Source organism: Serinus canaria, chromosome 3 (genome assembly GCF_022539315.1).
Source record: "Serinus canaria isolate serCan28SL12 chromosome 3, serCan2020, whole genome shotgun sequence".
In the NCBI taxonomy this organism is placed as follows: Eukaryota; Metazoa; Chordata; class Aves; order Passeriformes; family Fringillidae; genus Serinus; species Serinus canaria.
Genome location: NC_066316.1, coordinates 43,820,192 through 43,843,984, shown reverse-complemented (window position 1 = coordinate 43,843,984; position 23,793 = coordinate 43,820,192). Strand labels below are relative to the sequence as shown.

Genomic DNA, 23,793 nt, shown 5'->3' with positions numbered 1-23,793 from the left:
CAATCAATGGTAGCTCCTTATGGAGTCACTGGGAACTGCTGGCATTCAGCACCTTCCTAAGTGTAGTTTACAGTATCTTCAGAGAAATGAGGAAGAGTGTATCCAGTACATGGCTGATCTATGCTGCCCTCTCCACTCCTCCCAATTGCTCTTTTAGATAGTCCTTCAGGTTTTCTGTGCATTCATCATTCTTCCCTTTGTGTTTCTAAATTTCTCCAGTAAAAAAAATCCAAGAAATGTCAGTTACTTTTCGCCCTGTACCTTTCCTTTTAGTTTCTCTCCTCTCCTTTTCTTTCTATGGTTCACTTTCTTTTCACCAGGAAAAAACCTGAGAGGCTGTCACATGTCAGTGACAACAGCACCATCTTCTGTTCTGCAGAGATCATGAAGGCTTCCCTCTCGTGTCTGAGTGCTTCAGACATGAGTCTGATTGAATAATCTGGAGCTACTGCTGGATCTGAACTAAGTCTTCACGAGTTTCAATGTCTGAACAACTCTGAATGTATGTGGGGCAATGTGTGTGCATGCAAGGCAACAAGGAGTTCTCACAGCACTTCTCTCTGTGAGGCACCTTTACATTTGCCTTTTACTCCTCTCCTCACAAAAGTTCAGTTGCAAACACTGGGCTCCTTCCCTGCAGCTTGACACACTGATGGTTTCTGGGTTTGTTCATTTATTTATCACAATTAGTGTTACCTTTGCTCTCTACCAATAGTACTGTACTAATTGTCACAATTAGTGAAAATATGCAGCACCAAGAGGTGACAAGATGCACACAGAGAGGGGATCAGCTTATCAGTCCACACAGAAGGCCATAGATCACAGAAGGTCACAGAACACGTGCTGCCTCAAATTTGTGTCACTGTGACAACAAAGGGTTGTTTGGGGTATAACAGAGGAAAATGAGGTGGGAGTTAGCACAAGATAAACATTAAGTCTTACTTAAAAGACTAATAAATGGACAACTCAGACTGGCAGCATGGGCAGGTCAGTGTGAAGTCAGTGTCTTGGTATTAGATGAGAGGACGAGGAAGGATAGACTAATGGGTCTGGAAATGGAAAGGGAAAAGAAACAGCATGTGTTAGATGTAGCACAGAAGGGGGAAGCAGCAGAGGGACATAAAGGGAGTGGTGGCAAGGTCAAAACAGCAGGTTAAGAAACAGATCTTCACAACAGCAAGATCTAATTAGGGTAAGATTGCTTTTGTTTAGCCAGGAAAGGGGATGTGGATGTGATACACCAACACATCAAAGAGTAATTTTTAAGTATGTAAGTAGATAGGAATGTGCTTGTTTTGGGAAAATTCTGCATTCAGACTTTGAAATATAAAGGGTTTATTCATCTTTCATAAAGCAGTTTGGGGATAGAAATGTGGAGCTAGTAACTCAACAGGTAGCTTGTGAACCATCATAGCTGATATACTGTAATAACAGCAGACAGGGTAGTCAGATTGGGATACACAAATCAGACTGGGATGCCACAGAGGACAAACTCCAGGTTCACTGCATGTGGGTAGTAAGTTCAGAAATGAAAGGGAGGAGGGAGAGAAGGTGATGGCTGAAGAGACTAGCTGGAGAGACAAGCTGAATCTCATTTTAAAATGATGAAGATTAATACATGTTTGCATTGTGATGTGAAAGAGCTGGGAGAATCATTTGTTGGGCTGGGGAGGAAAATGAACCAAGCACTGAAGGATGAGGAGATAACAGCACAACCACCTTGTGGAAATTGTTGCGACCAGCTTTCCTGCTGCATATCAATAATTTCCTCTTTCAGTTAGAACACTTCTGCCTCTATTTGTCTTAGCAAAAGGGTTCAAGGACTTTAGGGAAAACTGACAAAAATTAGGCAATTTTCTTCTTTCCCTTTCTCACCTCCTGTAAATTTCTTTTTTCTTTTCTCCTGGCAGAGAGGAGCTGCTGGTTTTCTGCACAACAGCACTGAGGAAATCTAGAAGAAAACATGAATATATGTAACCATAATAACTGGTAAGGTTTACTGCATGGAGCACATCTGGGCTTTTAATACCATTATTGTGTGGGAGAGATGTGGTGGGAGATTTTCTGCATAACTTTCAGAAATTTCCCATTTCCTTCTCCTTCATGCAGTGGGAGAGAGAAGAAAAGTGTTACGTATCCAGACCCCCTAGAGACCTTACACTGTGCAAACACACTCCCACAGACTCCTGTAAGGAAAAAAATGTCATGTGCAGGGTTAGGTGAGCCTTCCTCTTTATGAACTGTACAGAATTACCTGTAAATGTGCAGGTGGGACTTTCATGAGAACAAATGGATGTTGTGTGATCTAAAACCATCATTGAAACAAAACTTTTTAAAGACATAGACTTGGCCTGGGTTCTAATAATCTATGGTGCCTCAGCACTTTAGCAGTGGCTTTATGGCAACAGCATAACACATCCTCCCAAAACTGTAAGTGGGGATTTCCAGGACTTGTAATTTTCTGTAGTTTCTACTGTGGTTTTGTCCATAATCCTTTTCTAAGGTAACCAACCAATAGAATGATAATCCAGAAACTTTTCCTAGTACAAAATTGCATGTTTGTGTGATCACAGGGGAAAGCAAATACATAAGAACAAGTATACGTTTGTCCTAAAGAATATGCAGGTAACTAAAGGCTGGTTTTTTAACTACAAGTCTGAGGAAGGAACTTCAGTCCTCTCATATTGCTAAATTGGTGTAAAATTATGGGCCCCAATGAAAACCAATAAACTACTACTGTAAAGCCTTTAAATTATAAAATCAGCCCAAATTTGGTCAACTTGTTATCATGTGCTGGAAACCCACGCCATCAGCAAAGGTACTGTTACAAAGTTCAGAAAAAAATCCACAATAATACATTTCTCATCATTGTCCTGCCTCTCATTGGCTCAGTAACAATATTAAATGACACAGAGAGACCTTGGTTAAGGAAGAAGAGTGTGAAGTGAGCTCTACATCTGGAGTTGCAAGGAGCTGAGAAGTATTTTGTGGCCTATAGATAGAAGTGGTCCATGAGAGGGACATGTTCAGACTGGCCATTTATTTCAGCAATTGTGGTGAGCTACTTTTGATGTTTTAGGCAATTCCTCAGTCTTACATTTTTAAGATAGACTAATGTGTTTGAGGGAGAATACCTGGTATGACAGAAATAAAGAAAGCATATACAAGATGTCCTCTCAAAAAAGAAAAAAAAACAACAAAAAAAATCACATCAAGGTATTTCAGCCTTTGATCTAGCCTGCATGCTGGGTTTGGAGGGGACCTGGAGAGGTCAGGGAATACAGGATACCTCAGAAAGAGGAGTGCAGAGTACATGAGAGATTGGCAGGTGTGGGATGTTCTGAGTGCTGAGGCACTCTGGCACAGCAAACCTAGGCTGAAAGGGCTTTGGGACCCTACAGGTGCCTGCAGCTGGCAGGCTGGGGGCCTGAGAGCAGGGCTGGCTTAGGAACAAGGCAGAAGTGGCTGGGATAAGCTTGGTAAATGGAGAAAACAGAACAGGGCATGGTCTTGGGTGATGCAGGGGTGTGTATTGGAACTGTAGAGTTGGAAAGCACAAATTTAGGGTGCTACCATCAAAGCACTTGACAACCGTGATATGAGGGTATGAATGGTGCAGTTCTTGACACCTGAAAATTACAAAACTCTGCTGAAAATTACAAAATACTTGCTCATTTTCTCTCTCTTAACTCCATATCCACCTTTCTGGCTTGTTTTTTTTTGTTTTGTTGTCTTAATATTCCATTCAGAAGCTCCCCAAGCTTGGCCTCCCTTTTTGTCTGATAAGACAATCTGCAGAGGATTGGTGTAATAAGACTTTAGATTTGGCTCCCCACTCTGATAAAACTAAAGGCAGAGCAGAATTCAGACAATAATGAAGAAACAGCGCAACACAGTATATTTGATTCTGTTTTGATTACTAGTTGTCATGAAGACCATTAACTCTTCATTTAGTTACAGATGCCAGGAAGGGAAGAGTAAACCTATAGTAAGAAGGGATCCCCTGCTTAGCACTGTCTCAAGCCTGATAAAAGAAACTCCTAAAATTTATCAGACTGCATGCTGTAAGTGGAAATGAAAAAATTACTAAAGAACAAATAGAAAAAATATATTATGGCATGTAAGAGATTTCAACTGTAAGCATCCTATTTACTAAAGCACATTGTAACAATTCCTCCTATGAAACATGTTTCTGTGTGTGTGAAACAAAGTACCAAGTTTTACTTTACATTTGAGTAAAATGTATAATTTGAACTGTTGAGCTTTTACCAGATTCTGTAATTTATGTGTTACAGAACACAGAGTGGTCAGGCTCATGGAAACTATTTTAGCTGGAGGGTTTAAAAGAATTAATTTCCACCTTCTTTTTCCAGAATATATTGCATATATAGTCACAGTACAGGCTCAATTCTAATAAGAAAATTCAGTGACTTTGCAATCAGTAGGATCTCAAAGGTAAAAAAAAATTCTAAAAAAAGTTTGGAGAAAATGGATAGCCAGGAAAAGGAGAGACTACTCATGTGATTTGGAGAGGAGCGATTAAGTGGAACCACACTTGGAAAATTTGCAGTAAGCCTTTCTTGTTCATTAGACTCTAATCAAGTACATCTTGGCCAAAGTAATGCCCACACCCATTAGAAAGCACGTTATGCTGTGCCAGGAATTGGCTATCCATTGCTTTCACAGGAACAGAAGACTCCAGCTTTGTCTTTTCCTATGACCACATCTTCTAGGAGAGTCGTCTGCCACCACTTTTGACATGTAGATCTCTAAGTTTATTTTTCATGTGAATTGTAATCTCCCATGGTGAATTTACACTTACTGGATTTTCTGATTTAAGTTTTGGCTGCACTGGTACATTGAACTGCACAGGAGTAGTTCTCTGGCCTCGCTGCTGGTGACCTAGGCCCTTCTAACAACCCAACAGCATGGAGCCAGCATCCAGGAATGCCTCTGACCTGAAGCAGACACAAAGCCCTCAGGCAAACCTCAGGAACACTCTGATGAGAGCAGGGACTTGTTTCAGCAACTTCTTTTGGCATACATGGTTAGAACAAATATGACAGGTGAGAAAACTGGGCATCTTGTGTATTACTGCTGCCTGATCTTGCGTTGTAATGCACATGAAGAACAGAGAGTGTTTTTATGGCACACAAGGATGGAACACAACCCCCTCAAGCGAGAGGTTCGCACCTAGGATATCTGCACTACGCCTCCCGTGCTGGGCCAAGATGTGCTGAGCAGCCGCCACGGCTAGGAACGCTCACGCACGCGGGTTATGACCCAAAGATGTAGAATATTTAAAAGGCTCACACACGCAGCCAAACCAGTCAATCACGCCGTGTTTTCGCCTCCCGCCGCCCCTCGTGGGCCCCGCCCGCCCCCGCCTGCGCAGCCGCCGCTCCTCCTCCGCCTCCCCCCGCGCGATGGAGGTGGTGCTGGCGGACACGCTGCTGTCCCGCTGCGGGGACCGCGCCGCGCTGCTGCGGGCGCTCAGCGCGCCGCTCTCCGCCGAGCAGGCGGAGGCGCTGCGCCTGCTGCTGCAGCGCCTGGCGGCGGGCGGGCCGGCGGCGGCGGGCGAGGCGGAGGCGCTGCGGCGGGCGGCCTGGGAGGTGGCGCTGGAGCGGTGCCGGCCGCTGCTGCGGGGCGGCGAGGGCGCGGCGGGGAGCGGGGAGCGGCTGCGGGCGGCGCGGGCGGCGCGGGGCGCGCTGCGGCACTGCGTGCAGCTCTGCGGGGCGCCGCTGGCGGCGCGCCTCGCCCGCGACGCGCTGGCCGAGCTGGCGGCGGGCGGCGGGGCGGGCGCGCAGGAGGCGGCCGTGGAGGCGCTGGTGGCGGCGGCGCCGCGGCTGGAGGAGCCGGAGCTGCTGTCACGGTGCGCGGCGGCGGCGCTGGCGCTGGTGCGGGAGGAGGGCGAAGGCGAGGCGGCGGCGGCGCTGGTGGCCGGGCGGCTGCTGCCGGCGCTGGGCGCGAACGGTGCGGCGCTGCCGCGCGTCTGGGAGGGGCTGCTGGGCGCGGACGGAGCGGCGCGGGCCGGGCGGGCGCTGCTGGCGCTGAGCGCCCTGGCGGACGCGCTCCTGCCGCGGGGTCCGGCCGCTCCGGGGCTGGACGCACGACTGTGCCCGCGGTTCTGGCGGCTGGTGCAGGAGGGCCTGACGGAGCGGGACGGGCTGTGCCGTAAGCGGGCCCGCTACCTGCTGAAGCGAGCGCTGGACCTGAGCGGCGGGCAGCGCGCTGAGCTGCGCTGCCCCCCGGACGGCGGACACGGTATGGGCGGGCGGGCGGGCGGGCGGCGGGACGGGCAGCGCGGCCCGGCGTGCGGGGCCGCGAGAAACGCGTGTCCTTGGCTTCTTTCCTTAGAGCCGAGTCTGTTTTGGTGGTCTGCTGAGAAGAACGAGCAACTCCTACAGTTTTGGGAAACTTACATTTTGATAATGGAAACTTTGGAAGGAAACCAGGTAGGAGCGTTGTGAAATCTGTGTCCATCCTGGATCGGCCTGCTGCCTCACTTGTGGCATGTGTGAATGTTTGTGTAAGGCAGAGTATTTCTACTTTTGGTGATGGAGGAGATCTAAGTCAGCATTAGCTGGAAATACTTTTGTTTCAACTCTTACAACACAGTATGTGTTATTCATTGGGGGTAAATTCAGAGCTCTTCTCTGTCATCTCTGTCATACATCTGGTTAAGGCAGTGACAGAAACCTGGAGTGCAGGTAAATTGCAAGATCAGGGTAACCAGCTTAGTGAAAAATCCTATGATTGCACTTAATAGCCTCTCTTTGGTCGAGGGGACTCTGTATGGTGGAGTACCTTGGATTAAAAACATTTTGTGAGTCCAGTGTACTTGGCAGAAAGAGTCCTGTTGACTTGAAGCTTCCAGAATTGTATGGCGTTGTGGTGTTAACTGTTAGTAGTGTGCCCAGCTCCCTGTAGTTATTTTATGATATTTGGACATGATTGTCCTGTAACTGAGAAACTATTAATTTAAATGTTTAATTTTAGATGTGCTGTTTTAATTCTGAGGAATAGAATGGTTATTAGTAAGTATTTTTCTGAAAATATGGTATCATTGATGTTTTTTTCAGTTCTAAACTGCGACTGAGTGTTGCATTCCACAGGATTTGCAGGTTTTTTTAAATGTACTTTTATTGTCAATTGCTATATTAATGCTATTAATAGTAAATTTTAGTCTGAGTAACTTGACAGCTCCTGGGTTTGAGATATAAACTATTTATACTTGATTTGCATTTCAGATCCATGTCATAAAGCCAGTATTACCAAAACTAAACAGTTTGTATGAGCTTGCCATATCAGGGGATAAAGGTAAGATGGAACTTTTTCTACTTAATCTCTTAAATGTTAGTCAGTTAAGTTGCACTTCTCTGTTTTATTCTTCTGTTTCAGTGGCAGCTTTCTGTAATGTTTTGTTTCTCAAATTTGGTGTTTTCTGAGTGGCTGCTCCAGTTTTTGTGGGTTTGCTTTATACATAGGTTGATTGGCAAAGATGCATAGGCAGTGGCCACTCTGCTCTGAGAAGAAATCCTAGTATACATTTATTGCATACTATATTGTCTTGACATTTTTTTTTTTCTGTCAGAAAATCCAAATAAATGGCCATTTCCCATTGTACTTTACTTGACTTAGGATAATGTGAAAATAAAGCCAGAGATTTTTGGGGTTGTAGGAGACAATTCACCTGTACAACTTTGTAAAAGAGGCAAAACCCCCCCAACTTAATTTGTTAGAAGTAGGGAAAGGATAAATGAAACAAGTGCTGAGGCAGTGTGTCTAGGGCATATGTGCCCATGTAATTAGGTAGTGCAAGATGTTAGAGATTTGTAAAGTGGAAATTAATGTGCAACTTTTGTGGGTAAATACATTGGTATAAATAAAGGAAGGAGGATGTGGCACTTTTTAGTAATTTTAATTTGTAACTTATAAAGTAGAGAGTAACTTTAGAAAACTGTGATAATTTTAAAATTAGATTTAGCGGGGTGTTTTTATAACACTAATAGCTGTAGTCACCTTTTTGAAATATGAATAGACTAAAACATTGTCCAGAATGTCAGTATGTCATGTGTTAGTGTGTCTCTGTCACTTCTGTGTCAGTTCAGAAGAATTTCTTTTTTGTAAACAGGTTGTTGGCTGTTTCACCCATCGTGGCATGTGTGCATTTACAGACGAATGTTTGAGAGTGAGAATAAAACACTGACAAAGGAAGGAATTCTTCATTTTCTGGAGCTTTATGAAACAAAGCGTCTTCCAAATTCATTTGTGTTCTCAGAGGTAAGGGTGGTACTGTCACTTGCCATAGGAAACAAATGTTTTAATTTGTAACAGATCTTTACACTAATTGCTTCAGTAGTTGGAATTGGACAAATACTTTCTCTGTAGCATAATCAGTGTATTCTTGTATCCATAAAACCCACACACTTGAAAATATTCTCTAAGTGGAAAGAAATATTAAAGCTTAGGGGTTTTTTTTGCTGTCATATGTGTATTGACTGTCCATCCAGCCCACACTTCAGTAAGGAATTATCTATATTATATGATTTAATCTTCATAGGAGCATTCCCATCGGAGGTTAAAATTCCTGATTTATACAAATTAAGTCAGCCTCTTGATGAGTAACTTGAAATAGTCAACCTTACTAAGTCATTTTAGCTGTGTTGGCTCTTTGTTGTTCTTCTGTTTAATGTGTAAATCTATTTTCTGTCTGTTTCCCAAAGGATTTCTTACTTACCTACATCTTTTGCAATACACTGTGAAATGTATTTAGTAGAAAAATCTCTTTTCTTGTTCACTTTTCTGATCCCCCTTCCCTTTAGTTTCTTCCTCTCCTTGCTTCTACTATTTACCACTGACAAGAGTATTCTGTGATTTCTGGCTCTGTCCTATGAAGTCTGGTGAAATAAGTTTAGTTAACTTCTGTGTAACAGTGCCTTGGAACTGTACATTTCACCATTGTTCTTGTTTCTTTTTTTCAGTTTGTTATTGGACCACTAATGGATGCCCTCTCAGAAAGTTCCCTCTACAGCAGGTAAACCACTGGTTTAATTAATCACTTATTTGTTTAATTTTTTGTTTGCTGCAAATGTTCTAATAATGCTGGCTTAAGTATGTTGGTAAAATCTAAGCCAAAGGAAAACACGTTAATGAAGAATGGTGCTGCTAAACTTACTGACAGGGAGAGTTTCTCAGGAAAGATGGGTGGCTGTGAACAAATGAAGTATGCATCTAGTGACAAGACTTGATTTTTGCAATTTTCAACGCTCCTTGGTCAAATTGATGGTCATAGGCTTCATCTGGTGGGGGAAGCCCGTGAAACCAAGAGTTCAGTGGATTAATATGTTCATTTTGGGGGGGATAAAACTGACTGTCACTGGTGATAGTTTGGATTAGGTGATTATGGCTAAAGTGTAGTCAAAATAGGTTGTTTCATCTAAACATGGCAGGAGAAGTGTGAGCTCTGCAGGCTCTTGCATCAGTTAAGCATTCCTCTTCTCAGTCTGCAGTATCTTTCCATGGACATGTACGGATGGCAATTCAAAAGGTGAAGCAAATGCCAAATGTTTCAGTATGTTAAAGCTGTGTTGAATCAATACTTCATAATCTTAGTCTTCTCTCTTAGCTCTGCATCTCTGGTGAGACATGTTGGCATGTGTAGAGGAGGGTACGTGTTTGAGTATTCCAAGAATATACAAAGTTGCTGCAGTTAATATCAAGCTGAGAGAAAGCTGTAGAATCTCTTGACTGATGCTCACCCTTAACAGCCAGGATCCTGAGACTTCTCATGAGGCATAGGTTGTCTCTCTTGGTCTCATGGAGTGTCAGTGAGTGACTTTTGTTTAAAGGCAGTTCTAAACATTTGAAATCTATTAGATCTTAGATGAAATCTGTTATGTCTAATCCTGAAGATGTTAACATGCCAGCTGTGTAACTAATGTTTTAAAACCCAACAGGATGCCTGGTCAATCAATAGGAGCCTGTCCTCCTTTGGGAATGAGGTTACAGAAGTTTTTGGCTACTTATCTCACTCTTCTTCCAGAAGAAGAAAAAGGTATGTTTCAGTTTCACCTTTATCTTTTTTTAAATAAACCAAAGAAAAACTATGGAGCTGCTTTTGGTATGTCATGTGAGTGTTTACTTGAGAGAAAAAACTCCACTTTTGTCCTGACAGTGGAGTTTCCAGAGAGAAGGTCTTCAGGGACTTTAAGGTATCTTGCAGTACAGAGCTGCAGAATTGTTCTAGGGGCAAAATGAAGCAGATTTGCTTTTTAATAATGGAAAAGTAAAAAGCCCAAACAAGGTCCTGAGATCTGAATTGAACACTACTTGGCGATTCTTTTTTCTTTATCTGCCAGACTTTTTTAGTTGTGACTTGTGTAGTGGCACATCCAAAAGGGCCAGTCCATGGGCTGAAACAGAGTAAGGATTCTTTCATTGGGAGGTTGGGTGAAGGAAGGTTTCTGAGACTGTTCCAAGTTTTGATGTTAGTGTATGCTAAAGTGAAGGCAACCAGAAGTTAATACCTGGGCTAATGGGGTCAAGTCAGGGTAGAATCAGCTCTCTGAAGCACCCTATATCCTATATAGCACAGGTATATCCTGCTATTTATTTGTAATGCCATAGATCCCCTATTTCTCTGCCCTGTCCCAAGGCATGTATTTTATCCCTAAACAGGGGTCTGTGATGGGGAATCCTGAAATGGGTAGCCTGCTTCCACAAACTTGGATGTGGTGGCTTGTTGAGAATTGCTCTGCCCTTTCCAGTATTCATTTAACTGGTTGAATCACTATGGTCAGCCATATCACAAACTCATTATCAACTTGAAAAAGCCATTGTTTAGCACTCAAAATAATCAAATTAAAATTCCATTCCTGAGCATGATGATTAGTGCAGATGACCAAAGTCAAAATTAAGTTTGTTTCTGTTTGTCTCTGAATCATATCACCTTACTGACAGACTTCTTTGGAATGTAATTTTTTTCACTGAAAGAATTAGGAAATTATTCTGTTGTCTTTCATTTAATTGTCAGAAATTACAATAACACTCTTCTGCTGGAGTTCATGTTATTTAAAAGCATTGGAGGGCACAAAATCACTCAGGGTTCTTTTGTCTGCTTTTATTTTAAGGTAGCTTCCTGTTAAAATTTATTCAGAAGATGACAAGTAGGCACTGGTGTGCTGTTCCTATTTTGTTTCTTTCTATGGCTTTGGCATCTATCCCTGCATGTAAAGTACTTGGTGCTGAAGGACTTCAGGCTTTAAGGTAAAATATATAGTGCATTGTGTTCTTACAGCCTTTTTCCAAAGAAATGTGCTGACAGTCTGGAGAGCCAGAATTGGATTCATGTTTGTTACTTCTGAAGGGATGGTTGTGCATGGGAATAGAAGGTTCTGTCTCCTTTATGTCTAATTTGCAGAGGAAAGCAATTCAAGAACCAGTGCATTTATATCTTTGTATGAAGTTAAAAAACACTGAGTTTTTGCATTTTAGATCTTCATAGTTTCTACTTTTTTAGAGTAATTTTTCCCTGTTCTTCCACAGTTAGTTCCTGGTTGATACATACCACACTTCCTTTTCTTCTAGTTACATTACAGCCTGGTTTAGTAGCAATTGAGGCTATATCACAATGCTGGAAACTGGAAGATTTCTAAATAAAAGTCTAGGTAAAAGTTCTTGGCCTCACTATGGACCTTAATCCCACTGATATTTCCTAAGTGTCTGCTTTCACTTCCTAGAGCCACTAAAAATCAGTTGTCATTCCAGTTCAATCAAATTGGAGTGTTTAAATAAAATCTTACTGGTGGTTGAAGGAATACTGAATAGAAGCAGTTTACAAAGAGAAAAAGATGATGTTGGACATGCCTTTGCTGATAAAAGATCACTGAAAGTTTCATTCAGTTTTTTGCTTGAGTGAGATTTTGATGGCAAACATTGTAACTTGTTACAGGTAGAATTGCCAGTGTTAAATTACCAGTCTGAACTGATGTGATCATGGGGATTGTTCCTTTAGTTTTTGTTTTGTTCTTTCTTCTCCCCCTTTCTGTGTTTTTTAGGTTTGTGCTCATGCAAGTTTTATTATCGGTTTTTGAAAGTACATGTGACAGTAATCTTGGTTCTGGTTTGTTTGTGCAGTGCCTGATATTTGTGCCACACTTAATAGAATATGTCTGTTACCTGCAATCTAATGTATTCAAAATGATTAATAGTGAGAAAATACATTAAAATGTTGACATTTGAAGTGTGTGATTTATACAGTGTGTATTTTTCCTCTTTGCAGAGATGTCCTCCAGTGTACTATGATTACCCATCAGATTTTGTTGCGTGGAGCTGCTCAGTGCTATCTTCTTCAAACAACTATGCATTTGACAGATGTGGTCAGTTTGGGCCTTTGTGTTTTGTTTTTATTTTTTGTTTTTTCTTTTTCCTTGATGTAATAGAAACACAGTGACACTGTTACAGGGCCAACAGTATTCAAAAAATGCTAAATACAGTATTTATACTGATTTTGCTGGATTTGCAGGTTTTTTAGTGACTATTTAAATTGTGCTCTGTAAGTATGGTATGCTCTGTTACCTTTGGTTTTCCATAAGTATTCTTTTTCATTAGTTTTTATTAGTTGATGTTTTATTGTAGGGTTTTTATGTGGTAGTTATCACAACAGGATATTATTCCACATCCACTATATAAACTCAGGTTTTAACAGAGAGAAACAAGACTTTCCTGTAGTTCCTAATAATAAAAGTATTTGTGATACCAAAATGATAAAACAACCATTAACGTTGAAATAGAAGGACTGTACTTATTTAGTAATCAAAGTATTAATGTTCTGTTTGTTTTATAGCTAGCTTTGTAAATAAGTAGTCTTTCATGTTGTGTGGTGTGGCTATAAACCTGTCTCAATTTCTCTTTAGAAATGCAGAACTAGTACTTATGAGTGGCTCTTCCCTACATTAATTTAAAAGGTGTCACCAGTGAATAGTGCTATTCTTACAGTCATTCATTTATTTTCAGGTAGACTTTATTTAGTACTTGGGAAAATTAAGTTTTGTTCCTTGGTACTGATAAGTTGGTCCCAAAGAAGGCAGAAATGAGTCTGAATCACAAAAATGAAAATTAATTTCTTTTACTGAAACTTGCCAGATAAAGGCAAACTTCTTGAGTTATCATACAGGTATTATTTGTTGTTGGCAGCTGTTGTATCTTGATTAATTTCTTCAGGAGAAAGTCTCCTTCCCAGAAGTTTCAAGCTTTCTTCTGTCCCTTAGACCAGAGGAGTCCCTAAGGAGAGATACTTTGTTATGGACAGAGGTGAGAACTGAAGCTGGTTTTATGTTCATCAAGCCCATCACTGGTAGAAATAATGATATCACTGGCAGGATAATTTCAAAGGGAAAAGTATGCATACCACATGGAGTGAGATTGTAAATTTTCGCAGGATATGTGTTTTATGTCTTTGCAAGATGTAGAATGCTGTGAATGAAAGTTCAAAGATGAAATATTTTTTTAATGTAGTATGTACTAGAGCCAGCTGATCACGTAGCCATAACTTTTGGTTACTTGTACAGCCACATAATGGTAAAGTGATTTTTTGCATAGTGTCTTCTTGTCATGTATACTGTACATTTTATCTTGCTCCGTGCATTTTTGGCATACAATTAAAAAAAAAAAAAACTGGTCTCACCAGATAACACTTGATTGGAAGAAACCCTTTTGACATAAGGGAATTTTTACCAGTGGTAGCTGAGGTGAGCACCTCCTGCAGTGTGTGGGTTTGCTGATGGGAGAGTTTGTGTTCAGCAGTGCTCTGGTGTGCTGCTGTTAAATCAGCTGCCAGATGTGCTCAAGGAGTAACATGCTGTTCTTCATTCAGCTTTGCAGCTGGTTGCAAGTGAATGACAGGTGCTTCAGGAACTCTGTAACCTCTGATTTGGGACGTCAGGAGACATCATCATTATGTCAGTATGTGCACAGTCTTGTGGGACAGTACCTTAAGGCATCTGCACCTGAAAGTAAGTTAAATGTGTATTAATAAAAACCACCATTTTAAAGAGAATTTTAAAATAAATTTACACCAATCCCTTGAATTTTAGAAAAATGTTTTTTTTTTTTTTTTAATATTGCACCTGTTCAAGGTCTACCCAACCTGTGTATTCACAGTTCTTAAGTTTTAACCTTAATTTTTAATTCCGTAAATAAAATTTATGTATTTCCTTTCCTCCATAGATTAAAGTCCTGCAGTATTAATTGAACATTAAGTCTTAATATTCAGTTTTAATGCTGCCCTGATGCTTGTCCATTAGATTTATTTGGTCTCTCTTTGGATGGTGTCTGAAAATTCTGGAATGCAGGGGGCAGAGGAAAGCACAAGGGAGTCTGAACCCACACAGGTTCTGCCACCTTTCTCAGCAGAGCTTTGTAAAATGACCAGGTGTTTTTATAGAGGGAAAAGGGCCTTCCTTGATCACTGCCACATTTTGAGTTACTTACAGTGTCAGCTTAGTGTCTTCTTTCAGACACATTGAAAAGAATGGCAAATTGATTTTTTAAAATATTTCAACTTCTGTGTGGCATTCGCAGTCATAGTGAATTTTACGTAGTTTTATATTGTCAAAAAGTCAAAACTGAACCCTGAAGTACTATATGTAGAGGAGATAAAAAAGCTAGGTCAGAATTTGCTGACCATAAATAGCTCCAGAAACTTCCTGTAGACCAGGAAACTTGACTGGATTGTCTTACTGTTAGAGAAGTAGTAAGAGAATTCTCTCTGTTGGTGCTTCAGCATAAATGTGCTAAAAATTTTGGTAGGCCTTCTTCTTGACATGTTTGTTTAGTCCTTGGTCTATGTTATCTGCAGTTCCATGGCAAGCATCTGCATTTCACTTGTAAAAAGTGATGTTTGTAATTCCGGTTTTATGTGAAACTTAACTATAGGAAGATCTTTAGAGAGGAAAAAAAAAAAATCATGTCCAACTGCTTGAATTGGACTTCCCAAGTGTGTTTTGTTTTCTAAATTCCCAAAGCCAGAAACACACCAGTTTAAAAAAACCCTGAAACCAACTTACTGCTATTTAAGAATCATTTTATAATTATGATGATGAAGTTCTGTATAAAAGATCGATAAAAAGAGAAACTTAGATTTTTTATAATTTTCTCTTTACAGAATAGTTCTGGTTCTTGATGTGGTTAGTTCTGTGGTTAAAATCACAGCTGATGTTTCAGATGAAGCGTAGTGGAATTATGTTCTTCATTAAATTAATTTGAATATGCAAATGTATTTTTTAAAGTAACAGAAAAGTCTGTTGTGAACTGCTATGTAACATATTGCCTAAAATTTATTTGAGCACTGAGACCAATAGAGTTACATTTATATCTAGATAAAAAATTCCAAAAATTAGTAGTAATACTTATGTTAGAGTTGTTTTTTCTACTATTAATTTATTAAAATAAGTTACAAACCCAGAAGTTTTAGAAATTATTGCAAAGGTATTTTTAGTTACTGTGGAAACCTTAAAATATCTTTAATCAGGAGAAAATTGCTTTATGCCTGACTGGTTTGAAGCTAAGCTTGTCTCAACAATGATTCTGTTGGCTGCTGACGTGGAGCAGATGAAGAATAAATACAGGTAAGTATGAAATACCTTGTTTTACGTTTCTGTCTTTTTCAATCCCCTCACTCCTGAAGGATCCAGTGAAGCCTGATGAAGCTGGGAAGCTGTCCTCTTTTCTCTGTAGACTTTGCATCAGCCTGATCATTCCTTAGGCCTTGTCCAGCTGTTGCTGCAGACATACTGGGTAACATTCTAAAGATACCTAAGTGTCTTGGAAACGTGTCCTTTTTATTTCCATAAGTAACTTCAGCACTTAAGGCAGATACTCAGAAGAAGACTTTCTTTTTAATTTTTGTTTTTGTGTAGTGGAAAAAGCAACATAGAGTGGATTGAACTAGAGGCTTTCTTGAACCCTCTTCTGGATGTCTTGATGAAACTTGGCAGTAATGCTTACATACCAACACTGAGAGCAGATAAAAGCCTTCAGCTTCTCTTGAAGTTATTGCAGACCCGTTGGTTAAAATGTTCCAATGCACAAGATGGTTAGTGACATCTTCAGTCTACTGTGTCTTCTGTTCATTACAGTCTTAACTGCAGCTAAGCTACTTCACTGTTTCATGGCCATGGTGTCAAAACTAATGCTAGCCTAGAAGTGGTAAATGCAAAAGTTTGCCATCTGGCATGTCTGTTATAAAACTTGCACTGTGGGTCCGGTGTTGCAGGTGTCCTAAGGACTGGGAATTGAGAATGTGGAAGCGTTCTGAGAAAGTAATTGTTGTCCATTAGGATTAGATTATCAGTTAAAATTTGAAGAGTGTGACTGCATTGCAAGTATTTATAGGCAAATGAGTGGATTCCATGAATCATTTAGTCACTTCAGAAAAAAGTTACTACAGAAACCCAGCCTAAGCTGCTCAGATGCCACAGTTTCAGCCAGAGTCTTCCCTGAGTGCATAAAGTGATCCTGCTGCATAAAGTGATCCTGTTTTCTGAGTTGACTGGTAGGCTGAGAGCTGACCTCTGAAATAAAAGCCTAGTGGTCTGTCTGTCTGGGAATGTTGCCCCCCACAGATGGAGCCCTTTAGCTTGTAGACCTTTCAGGAGAGTTTTAACAAAAACTATGGAGTCCTGACTATTCCTTTTGAGAGAACTTGGTCTGTTTGTAACCAGAATAGACCTGCATGTTTTTCCTGAGAGCAAATGAAAAATTGCAGTACTATTTTCATTGAATTTTGGGATGCTGAATGGGAAAAGGAGGGATCTTGGTGTTTGGTTTCTGCTCTCCCAGATTATTTTGGGATTTTATTTAGGGTGTTTATAACGTGGAATAGAAGAGTAGTTTTGGAGTGAGGAGGTTCCATGTCTAGACTCTTATTTGTAACAAAAATAATTTTAGGTTTTATGTCCAGGTTTCATATACATGTCTAAGTGCAGTCCCAAAATAAATGCCCACCCTCATTTAAAAAGTGCTGTATACATTCAACCCCCTGCCCCCTTAAATTTTAGCTGTTTGTGTGAAATACTGAGCACTAATCATGCAGGCTGTTAGAGCTGATGTTGAGCCATGGTCTCTCTGACTGCTGAAGTGAGTTCCTTGAAATGAACTAAACTGGAAAAAGTGCCCGCTAAGCCACCACTGCACATTCAGCCTACAGCACAAGGATAGAACAAGCCTGGAACAGAACCCTACAAGACACGTGCCAGCGCATGCTGGTTTTTTAGTATCAGTAATAAAGTTCCTTGTGCCTTTTTTCTTGTGCTTGCTAATGTACCTGCAGTGGATTGCTCCTGCTGTGGGAATTTTGGTTGAGCTCTGCTAACAGAGTTCCAAAGGTAGGGCAAGGCTGAGCACTGCAGTGTCCCCATCCTTTTGAATGTCCCTAGAGGTGCTCCAGTACAGCCCATCATCAGTCTGTTGAGAGGCTTTCTGAATTGCATTGTAGTTTTAAAGCAAGGATTGCTTTTCTTAAAATTGTTTTCTACAGTGTTTTTGTGCTTCTTCCTTCTGTGCAGGAGAACCAAGTAATAAATCTTTTTTTTCTGCAGCTGTGAATTGACTGAGGTGGGGGGTGGGAAGATTAATGCTGTGCAGTACCCAAGTTATGTTTCTGTGTTGATTAAGTGGGAGGTGAAAAGTCCTGTTTGTCAAATGCAAAACAGTAAAATGGTAGGGAGTAATAAAGGAATTTAACCTTGTAAAACAAAAATAATTACAAGTGGGATGTGTTTTATTTAAGAATATTTTTATGGGGATAGACATGCCTGAATCACATGCTGAAATCATCTGCATTCTTCTACAGTTCTTGCTGTTTAAATTGTCGTTAGATTTCATTATTTTAATTTGGTAATTATTATCTTTTGCTGGTGTCACAGAGCCACTGGTAATGAATTGGGTTTTATGTCAAACATGCTTATCTGGAGATTTTATGTCTATAAAGTGCAGATGCTGTTTTAGTGATTTAAGACTCATGATGAAACATGATGATAATCTGACATAATTGAACTGTTGGTTCTAAACAATTTAAGCATTAGAAATGTACTCCAGTGAGCCATTTTAGTAGGGAATGTTGAAAGTAATGCAATATGGATTTGGAACTTCTGGAAATATTTTCCTTTATATTTTTACTTTTTGAAGGCCTTCCATTTCATAATAGGTTTGCTACATGAAGTGGTAATTAGGGTCATCTCCAGAAAGAAACAGCAGCTGTAGCCTCTGGGTAATTTTCCTAAACACTGAAGCTAATGACTGGTATTTTTAAAATAAGATGGCCATGCAGAGTATTTTACTCTATTTTCATACTGACATGTTATTTCCTTGGCTTTCAGCTAGCCCATACCCTTGAAACACAGACTGCAATGTGTTTGTGGCTCAATATGTTTTACAAGAGTGACCTACCTCCCTTGTGTATAAACTTGTGTCTTTGTTTGTGGGATGCCATGTACATGTGGTATACTTGGTGGCCTAGCCTTTTCTTCTGGACAATCCCACATTTTGTCTCATAATTTTGTATTTTCATTTACAATGTTAAGCCTAGAAGCTAAAATCTTGTAAGATTACAGTATTTCCGAAGATGAATTTTTCCTAACATCAAAAAACCAGTCCAACAACCAGCAAGCCCCCAAAAGCAGTTTTCAAGTCAACAAATACTAGGAATGGAAAAGTGTATTTTTCTCACGTAAAGTTAATTGCTGCATATGAAAGCTTTTGGTATTTATTAAAGTCAAAGTTCAACAATAAGCTGTTTGTGCAGAGGGTTAGGAATAGGGCAAAAGTGTGCATTAAAAGTTTAAAAGTTGGACTGTGGTCTTCTGGTCTTGTGTGGGTTTGGGTTCACTAATACATTGTGAATCTCAGGAAATAATATAATCTGGTTTGATTCTTTCAGCCTTATGGCTTACACTGTGAGAGTACAGAGGTGTTTCAAGTTATTTTTAGCTATTTGAGTACTGTTACTGTACAACTTTGTAACATAAGTAAATCTGCATGGTAGAATAAGATTCTTAAGGGAATTGTGTTTCTGTATATATACTTTTTTTTCCTCCACACAGATGAAGTACTGTTCTTTATCTGGAAATCTCTTGTGACACCCGTGGAGAGCATTCTTGAATTTGTTCTCCGACGGCTTACTACCAATGAGTTAAGCACTGTAAGTAATGATTATGAGACATACTTTGGTGGGCTTTGCTTGTTAGTTTGATTTACCAGTGTTCCTAAAGTTCATAGAAAAGCTTTGAACACCTAGAAAGTCAATTTGCATAGAAACACTCCTGTTAACTTTTTTGACTGGGCACAGTAAGAAGGAAAAAAAAAGTGTCTTCACAAGTACTGTTTAGTGTCTGTAGTCTGCATTTCTTTTTTCTTCTTAAATCTAAAGAAATCATATAGTGAGAAATCCTGAGTAGCCATGTCCTACTTAATATCTACTAGTTTAGCTGTGGATGTAAGTTGTTAGGTGTTTGGAGGCTTTTAGTACTTGGCCTGGTTATCATCTTACTTGACTAACTTAAACTGTTTTCTCATTGCTGTGCCCAGTGTTTTCTAAGTCCCTATCCCAAAGAAACCTGAGACTTTAAGCAAATCAAAAGAGTTGCATCAATGGAATGCCATCTAAAAGTCCGTTTTTAAGATTTAGAATTTAATAACCTCCCCCAAACTAACCCCAAAATTAAAAGTTGTTCAATGCAATGACAGTTGTAGTTTTCCTTCTGCTGTCATTGTTACCAGTAGTTTTCTTTCTGATTTACAGTTTAATTTTCCCCCTCTTACTGATGGGGATTGCGTTTGTTTCCTCACTTTTAGGTTGGTGACTTGGATCGTTGTGATCTGTACTTGGCTTTAATTCCAGAGATAATGAATTTGTGCTTGAAAGTCAACTTGAAGAAAATGTCATCTATCAAGAATTTCCTTTCATCCCTGATAAATGCATCTATTCGTAATCTTCAGGAGAGAAATTCTGAAAAGGTAATTTAATACATTTTACAACAATAAATAATGATATAAACCAAGCCAATAAATATTAATATAAAACAAGCCAATATGCTAATAATTCTGCTAATATGCAAAATTTAGATTCTCTATTAATAATTATATAGACATACTATAAACATAAGTTAACATACAATTACTTATTTCTGTTGTGATGGTTATAATGCATATTATTATATCTAATGTGAAGTTAAATAGTTTGTGTGAATGTGTATGTGCATATATATTCCTTAACACACATGTCTTTATTTGGCAGTGTAACATGAATGTATAATATTTGTAGCTAAGATTTTTGGTACTTTGATTTCTTTTTATTGCATTATTTAGAAGTCTATAGCTAAAGTAAAATTCTTACTGTAATCATGAACTATGTACTCAAAGATTTTTTCCTCAAACATGAACCAATATTAGTGATCAAGTAACTGTTAAATGAAAATATCTTTAGTGTTGTTTGGCTTCAAACAGAGAAAAAGAAACTCCAGAACCCAGCATTGCTTTGGCATTTTCATATAGTTATGTTGACTGTCCCATAGTTCTATGTGTTAGGCTACTATATTTGAAATAGGTAAATTTTCAAAAGGTAAAGAGACATTAATAACATCCATGACAAAAAGGAGATTTAAATTAAGATTTGTTGGGCAGTATAAACATTGGTCTTATTATTTGGTATCATTGTTTTGTTCAAGAACAGTTAATAATACCTTAAAAGATTGTAAGTATTTGATTAGCTAGGTTTGTGTTTTAAGGGAACAGACAACAATACTTAATTAATTTTATTTTTTCTATCATTTATGTGAATTATATACTTTTTCCAGTAGTTTCAAAGTAAACATTTTCTGGTTCAAACTTAATGTTCACTGGGGGCCTTTACTATCCTATTTTGAATTTAGGGGAATTATATTTTCATTATGGTTTCTTTAGCTGCTTCAGTTTCAGAAGAAGAAAATGCTGAGTAATAACAGATGAAAAAAGTCTTTCCTGTGCTCTAGACAGCCAAGTGTAACTTGGAGATATTTAAATAACATCAAAGTTTTCTTACTGTACAAGCATTATATTCTTCTTGGCTTTTTTTTAAATGAGACTTTTAATTTCATGCCTCTTTTGAATGTATATATGTTTTTATGTGTTTATCACACAAAATAACCATGGCATGGTTGTGATCTTTTGCATGCTTGGAGCAGCTAGTGTGTTGTATTCCAAATTTCAGCTGTTGTGTTGGGTTTCTGATTAACTGGACCCACACCTTTTTTTCTAATTGCTCTCCAGCAATGTGTGTGAACTGGCAAGATAGGAGTATTCCATCACAGCCACACTGCCTGCACTTCATGCCCAAGTGGCTGTAATTTGGAAGATTTATGTGCTTGTAACTTGTGAGCATTTGTGCTGACCCAGCCCAAGCCAAGCTGTGTTAGGCTCAGGGGAAGAAAATACAGAAGTAGAAGGATGCAGAGCTGCTACCTTATGATGTCTGTGGTGATGCCAAGAGGAGGATTATTTGAAGTATGTTATTAGTAGTTATTTGTGTTGTATGAGAAGTTGGTGTGTTTGTTCACATATGATTTTTTTTTACTTAGGAGCCGAAGGTTAAGGAGCAAATTAGAAAAGTAGCAGGCATGGCTTCACTGGCAGCTGTATGTGAGATAATGGATGGAGAGCTGGAAGTGCACCTGGAATCTCTGCCTTCTGTGGATGCTCTGAAGAAATTCATTTCCTTTTCTCAATTCAATGAAGTATTAAAGAAGCCATCTTATGTTGAAGAAAAAAATAGGTATGTCTGCTAAAGCTTCAGTAATTCTCTAGAGCAAGCTTGATTAATGTGAAGCAGTGGTTAAGGTGTTGGCTTTTCCTGTTCTTTAACAGCTTCTTGCCAAGATACAAAGGAAGAATTCTGTACACAAACTGTTCGCTCAGTTGCTCTTTTGTTTTAACATCCAGGTTTTGGAACATTAGGGCAGCCATAATTGATCAGACCAAAGGTTCTTTTAAGTCCTCTAGTTCTGTGAAGCCAGAGCTAGCTATGAACACTGCTTACCCTTAGGCCAGATTAAATATATGTACACTGCAGTAAGCCATGACATGTACACAAGCAAGTTTAAATGTAAATTATTTACTGTTGGGGAGGGAAACTCAGAGGAAGCCAGAGAGCCAAAACCCAAATACTTGGGTAACAAAAAAAATACAGCCAGCACATAGTGATGTTTCCACTGAATACTCTCACAGGGGTTTGACTAATGAGACTGACTAGGCCCATAATTGATTTTTCTCTCTTAAAAACCACTTCATTTTTAGATTTCTGTGTACTTGTCTGCTCTTACCTTGAACTGTATAAAACTTAACACCTTGAGTACAGTGAGCACTCAAGTGAGTAGTACAGTGAGTTTGTGCAGTTAAGCACTTCCTGGTGGAGTAGGAATGTGCAGGATAAACTTAACACAATATTTATTTCAGAAAAGTATTTTTTTTTTCTCAGCTTACAGGAAGAAACGACATCTCAAGGATGGGGGAAGATTGTTGCGCGCTTTGTTTGTGACCAGTGGATTTGCCTCCGTTTTGTTTTAAATTCATCTGCAACCCTGGCTCAAGGGTGTGAAGAAACTTCAGCAATGTCACTGTCCACAGCTGAAAGGTCAAAAGAAATTTTACAGTCTGCATTGGAAGCCCTGTCTATTCTTCCTTCAGACCAAGTTTCACCTGTATTTGACTGCATGAAAGTCCTTGTTCCCAAGGTAAAATATTAACCTGCAGAGTATTAACAGTTTTGGGGTGTTTTTTTTGTTAAATGTAACTCTTTTTTATCTCTTTATTTATAGCTTCTGGGCTCATCAGAGGCTCTCTGCATAGAAGCATTTGATTTGGCTTGGAAAATTATATCCTCTTTGAGCAACACACAGCTAATATTTTGGGCCAATCTGAAAGCTTTTGTTCAGTTCATCTTTGATACTGAGGTTCTAGCTGTTGCTGCAAGTGCAAAAGGTCAAGCATATACCAAAATAAAAGAGGTCAGTTTCAAGAATTCTTCTGTTTTTATGAGAAGGAAACATAAATTTTGTGTGGATGTAAAAATGTATTTGATTATAAAATGTTTTATTTTCCCTTTAGCTACTGTTGTGAATTTTTCATTTCTGAAAAGGTCCCGGTTTGAGAGTGTTAAGATAAGACCTGAGAATAAGACTGAAGATTAACAAATACATTGTTTCATCTTGTGGCACAGAAAATGAAAAGTAAATGTGTCTTTGATTTTTTTTTTTTTGGACTGATCTGAATCTTCTGCATGCAGTAAATTTTTTTTTTCATTTATTTTATTTTTGCATAAAAATAAACTTCCTCTTCCTCTTGACTATTTTGTTTAGGATTTGACACCTGAACTGTCATAAACTATTAATATTTTGGGAAAATTATGCCTTTTTCAAATAGTTTACTCTTTATGAAAACAGTGTCTTAGATGAAAAGCTAGAACAGTTCAAAATTTTGTAGATGCTCTTGGATAAAGCATTGTTACTGCTTCTTTAAAGGCTTCTTTTCCTCTGATGGTCCAGGTGCAGAAAACAAAAAACACAGTCACCTTAGAGTTCAGTTTAATACTGCATGATAGACCTGCTTCCAGAGTTAAGAAGAAAAATACAATCTTTATTCTTCTTTAGTAAGATTTGTGCAGCTGCCAGAACTTGAGAGTTCTTGCATGTGTTGTGGTGTTCTTTTTTTGATTAAGTCCAGAAAACTGTATTCAGTACTGGGATGTTGGTTCCTACTGGC

The 23,793-nt window shown here is 39.3% G+C and overlaps 1 protein-coding gene across 1 annotated transcript in view; it reads left to right on the top strand.

The window, feature by feature from the left end:
- The first annotated feature begins 5,426 nt into the window (after positions 1-5,426).
- The window catches only part of TARBP1 (TAR (HIV-1) RNA binding protein 1), a 31,778-nt gene continuing 13,411 nt past the window's right edge, over positions 5,427-23,793 (top strand). The window contains exons 1-17 of the mRNA XM_030235544.2: positions 5,427-6,264; positions 6,358-6,455; positions 7,251-7,320; positions 8,135-8,283; positions 8,985-9,037; positions 9,960-10,057; positions 11,133-11,268; positions 12,284-12,380; positions 13,225-13,314; positions 13,877-14,015; positions 15,533-15,629; positions 15,921-16,096; positions 19,104-19,201; positions 19,855-20,016; positions 21,615-21,808; positions 22,511-22,766; positions 22,851-23,039. Coding sequence (XP_030091404.1) covers positions 5,427-6,264; positions 6,358-6,455; positions 7,251-7,320; positions 8,135-8,283; positions 8,985-9,037; positions 9,960-10,057; positions 11,133-11,268; positions 12,284-12,380; positions 13,225-13,314; positions 13,877-14,015; positions 15,533-15,629; positions 15,921-16,096; positions 19,104-19,201; positions 19,855-20,016; positions 21,615-21,808; positions 22,511-22,766; positions 22,851-23,039 — 2,940 coding nt within the window. The remainder of the gene's footprint in view (positions 6,265-6,357; positions 6,456-7,250; positions 7,321-8,134; positions 8,284-8,984; positions 9,038-9,959; positions 10,058-11,132; positions 11,269-12,283; positions 12,381-13,224; positions 13,315-13,876; positions 14,016-15,532; positions 15,630-15,920; positions 16,097-19,103; positions 19,202-19,854; positions 20,017-21,614; positions 21,809-22,510; positions 22,767-22,850; positions 23,040-23,793) is intronic.